Here is a 4,474-nt window from a genome sequence, read left to right as displayed (position 1 = left end):
CCCGCGGCGGCGGCGAGTCGGACAGCGCCTCGGTGGCCTCGTCGTCGGCCGAGGAGGAGGCGGGGGCGGGCGCGGTGGCGCTGGACCCGCTGGAGCACGCCTGGATGCTGTCGGCCTCGGACGGGCGGTGGGAGAGCCTGGAGGGGCTGTTGAGCTGCGAGCCGGCGCTGCTCTGCAAGCGGGACTTCGTCACCGGCTTCACGGTGCTGCACTGGGCCGCCAAGCACGGGCGGCAGGAGCTGCTGGCCATGCTGGTCAACTTCGCCCAGCGGCACCGGCTGCCCGTGGACATCAACGCCCGCACCAGCGGCGGCTACACGGCGCTGCACCTCGCCGCCATGCACGGGCGCACCGAGGTGGTGAAGCTCCTGGTGGGGGCCTACGACGCCGACGTGGACATCCGCGACTACAGCGGGCGGAAGGCYGCCCAGTACCTGCACCAGGGCACCCCGGGGGACATGCGGAGCCTCGTGGGGGCCCTGGACGAGGAGGACGAGGAGGAGGAGGAGGAAGGGRCCGCTGGCAATGGGAGCGGGCGCTGGAGGCTCTCCAAAGTGTTGCCCTCCAACCTCATGAGCTACCGGCTCTCCCACCACCATCACCACCACCACAGCACAGGGGAGGAGGCCGAGGGCACTGAAGGGGCAGCGGTGCCAGGCAAGGGCAAGGAGATGACCAGGAAAGCCTCCGGTAGCGGGCGGATGAAGCCTCGGCTTAATAAGATCCGCTTCAGGACWCAGATCATCCACAACACCTTCCGAGGTGATGCCGAGGAGGAGGAGCAGGAGGAGAAGTCCCTGAAAGCATCATTCAAGCTCAGGCCGAAGTCCAATGTCTTTGGATAAGGCAGGAGGCCTGGGAGATGGGCTCGGGGACCAAAGCGCCTAGGGTGTAGTACGGGAAGWGGGGCAGGTAGGAGCGGGTGCTCCTCTAGACTTGTGTGCTCTCGGGGGACAGGTTCTGAGTATCTTGCTTTAACTCTGGGGTGTCCACCAGGCCGGCAGGGCTGTGGTGGTTCACAACTCCTGAGAAAGCAGCTGCTTCGATTTTCCCCTTGGTGCTGGAGCAAGGGGTAGTGGGTGCGTTGAGAAATGCTGGGGGTGTTTAAAAGCTGTGCTGCTTTCTCTCTAACGGCAGACTTCTGCATCAGAAACCTGCGTTAGTAAATCTAGGATTAGCAAGCTGAGTGGAGGGAAGAAAAATGCAAATGCTCTGCTCTTAGTTCACCAGCTGGTACTATAAACTATTTGTGAATAGCTGGCTATTTAAGAACACCTCAGTAGTATGCAAGTATACTTTTTTTCCAACAGCAATACCACCTAGCACAGTGTGGAGCTGGGTACCTAAAAGGAGACTGCAGATAAATGGTTTCCTGTAGGAATCCTAGTTCCGGTTCAGCAAAGACTTGAACCTGTATTGACTTTATGCATTGAAAATTGCCTAATTTGACATCACATATATTTAAAAAAAATGCACTGCAGACAATGAATAGAGTTAAACATGCAGAAGTCTCTGCTGTCAGAGGTACTACTGAACTTGTTTATTATTGTTGGAATATTAATACAAGATAATGTAAGCAAAGAGTCTTTTTATATATTTGGTATCTTATGTTTTGTCGTAGGCAAAGCAATTTTATTTTGATCACTGTGAATTCTCAAGTGCCAGACCTAGCACAGTTTGAGTTATTGAAGTCTGGTCAGTTCTTGTTAACGTTGTTTGTATGACTCACTGCATTTAAAACCAGAAAACTGCATTGTGTGTGTTACGTATGAAAGTCATATTCTGTTTCAAAGAAGAGCACAGAAACCACTGCATGAAACCTTCATGAAGCTCTGACAAGGTCCTGTAGTGCAGTAGTACAGGTCTGTGTTCACTAGTGACTTGTGTTSCAGTTCCTTCAGCTGACTTTGTGCACAACAGCCAAAAAGACGAGGGGAGCAGGAGGCGCAAGGTGCGTAACCAGAACTCTGAAACTCTCCCCCTGTTTGTTTAGCTTATGCAGTAAAAGCAGTATAAGATACGTTCCAGTTAATGATGGCAGTGGTGTTTGAGCTCTTTTAAACCGATATTTCTAGAGAAGTAATCACCAGGCCTTTGAACTGCTGTTTAACAAGCTGGTAAGTCTTAATCTGATTGATGAGCCAATCTGTCCACTAAAGCTTTCAGAACACTTGACTCTTGCTTCTCCGCTTTAATGGTAGCAATTCCAATGAAACCTAGGGGACAGATTGGTATCCAAACCCACCTCTCCTTAAGAAGGAGCTATYGAGCTGACCCTGTATCCCGAATGCTGCTCAAGATAGAAGCTCATCTATGCTTAAATGGCAAGGTACTGCCTGTTTCAATGCAACRTTTGTCATGTTTTGAGTCGCGCTTCCTCAGAGTGCGTGTGCATGTCTGTCAAGTAACTCACCGAGCATAGGTGAACTTTGATAGCTAAAAATCAAAATTTGAGACACTAATTACGTTTATGCCACAAGCCCTAGAATGTGTCACAGGGAAACTGCTTCTGGGAGTTGTGCACTTTCAAAGTAACAGCTGTAGGTAGCTGTTGCCATTGACTTATGKTTCTTCCAGTGACAGAGGAAGGGAGTGTTGGTGATTCACTGGTTTCAGATTTTCCATGCAGGTAAACTTCCAATTTCTGTGYTTTGTATCAAATTCTAAGAAGTGACAGTGTTTGTACAGGCATGCAAGCAACGCTTAGCTATTTCTGGAGAAAGCTGCAAGAAAAAAACTGAATTTCTGCATAAATGCTGGTCATTGCTTTTGTGCAAAGATTAGAAATTATGCAGAGGTTCAGCTTTAGTTTATAATTAATAAGCTATATTACAAATTTMATGTGCCTTTATTTTTGATTGGTTGCTATAAGTGTGATGGATACAGTCAGTCTTGCAAAGCACTTTGTCTTTCTGTCTGTGGGGCAGGACCAGAAATCTTCCCCCAGCCCTTCTGTTTAARCTGTAAATGGGTACTACAGATGTAGTGTCTGAAAGGGGGAAAATCATATATTGTACTGCAGAGCTAACTTTTTTGACACAGAAGAGAATTACATGTCTTAAATCCTCTTCACTGCATAAAATAAATAGCTTTTTAAGGTTCTATAAAGACACTTGCAGCTTGAGCCATCTTCAACATGGCACTTCTCAGTTGCACATATTCCATGCAACTACCTACTTCCAGACCCTATTAAAGTAACTTTCTGCTTTGGGAGTTCATAGYTTTTTCATATTAACTGTCATGTGTTGATCTCTTCACATGCAAATAGCAAAGAATTGCACAAAAATACTAAATTTATATAGCTCTTGGGGCTYGGGGAAATAATTTGACAGTTTGATGCTTTGGGATATTGGAATATAGCACACTTTAGATTTTAGTAGACTAACTGGAACACAGTTTTGTCTTGCGTAATACAGTAGGACTTTGGCAATGACTAATAGAATTTGAAAACTGATAAAAAAGGTGCATCGCTATAACTCATTATTTGAACTATCAAAGTGAAATATGCTCCATTGTAATATTATTCTGTCTTTAACTATCAAGTAATGAGATTTCACCATAACCGTTCAAAGGTCTTTGCAAGGTGGGGTACATGATACCAAGTCCGAACTGTAAAAAATTGTACTGTTATTTGCAAGATATTGACAAATAGCTAGGTAACCATTAATGTCTCTTACGCTATGGTACTAAAGCACTTTGATTTCACGTTTTGACTTGTCACATTCCACACAGTTACTTTTTTATAACATGAGCTAAAACTTAAGGTTTGTTTGGGGACAGGAAAAGCTTGATGCCCTGTTTCAGAATATTTACAGTTTGAAGGTACTATTGAGTCAGATATTTTGGATATGTTGCCTAGAAAGATGTGAATTTGAAATAAAGTTGTTTGGTACAAAAAAGAAAAAAAAAAAACTGGAGCACTTACTAGTCTTTTTAATAGTACACTTGAAGTTACTGGATGTGTTTATTCACTTTCTATGGTAGTATGTAATGCAGCAAGACTGTAATGTAAACATTTGATATCTTTTATTGTATCCTATGCCTGAAAYATTAGAGGCCTGGAAGCCTGACAGTTTTTATTAATACAACTTTTTATGGGTGTCTTTCTGAACGGTTGAGTTAAGAATCTGTATATTTTAGTTTCACTGAAATAAAAAGTGCCCATGAATTGTTCTTGCTTGAATCTACTTCTGTATAGCACATACCTAGCAGTCACTTGCATATTGGCCTGCAAAAGAATGTTTAGGGCTTTTTTAATCATGAAGATGGCTGATACTATGTAACATTAGAAGAGTAAGAGACTGGAAAAGATACAGTTGAGCTGTTCTTAGGACAGTAACATTTTTCTTTGGCAGTTACACGCTCTCAAATAGTTCACTTTAAAGTAAATCAAGACAGAGCTGATTTTTTAATGGCAAAGTAAGTCTAAATAAGGGCTTTGGAGAATGGAATTGCTAAATTTAAAATACTGCCY

The 4,474-nt window shown here is 44.4% G+C and overlaps 1 protein-coding gene across 1 annotated transcript; it reads left to right on the top strand.

Annotated features, from left to right (window-relative positions):
- Nucleotides 1-5: 5 nt before the first annotated feature.
- On the top strand, nt 6-4,168 carry SOWAHC (sosondowah ankyrin repeat domain family member C; the record flags this gene model as incomplete). Its single annotated transcript, XM_085320836.1, has 1 exon — nt 6-4,168. A coding segment is annotated over one exon (840 nt), but the record flags the coding sequence as incomplete, so codon positions are not given.
- Nucleotides 4,169-4,474: the final 306 nt, after the last annotated feature.

This window comes from Rhea americana, unplaced genomic scaffold, assembly GCF_003343005.1.
Source record: "Rhea americana isolate MKP2758 unplaced genomic scaffold, rheAme1 scaffold_66, whole genome shotgun sequence".
Classification (NCBI taxonomy): domain Eukaryota; kingdom Metazoa; phylum Chordata; class Aves; order Rheiformes; family Rheidae; genus Rhea; species Rhea americana.
This window is presented reverse-complemented; position numbering and strand designations above follow the sequence as displayed.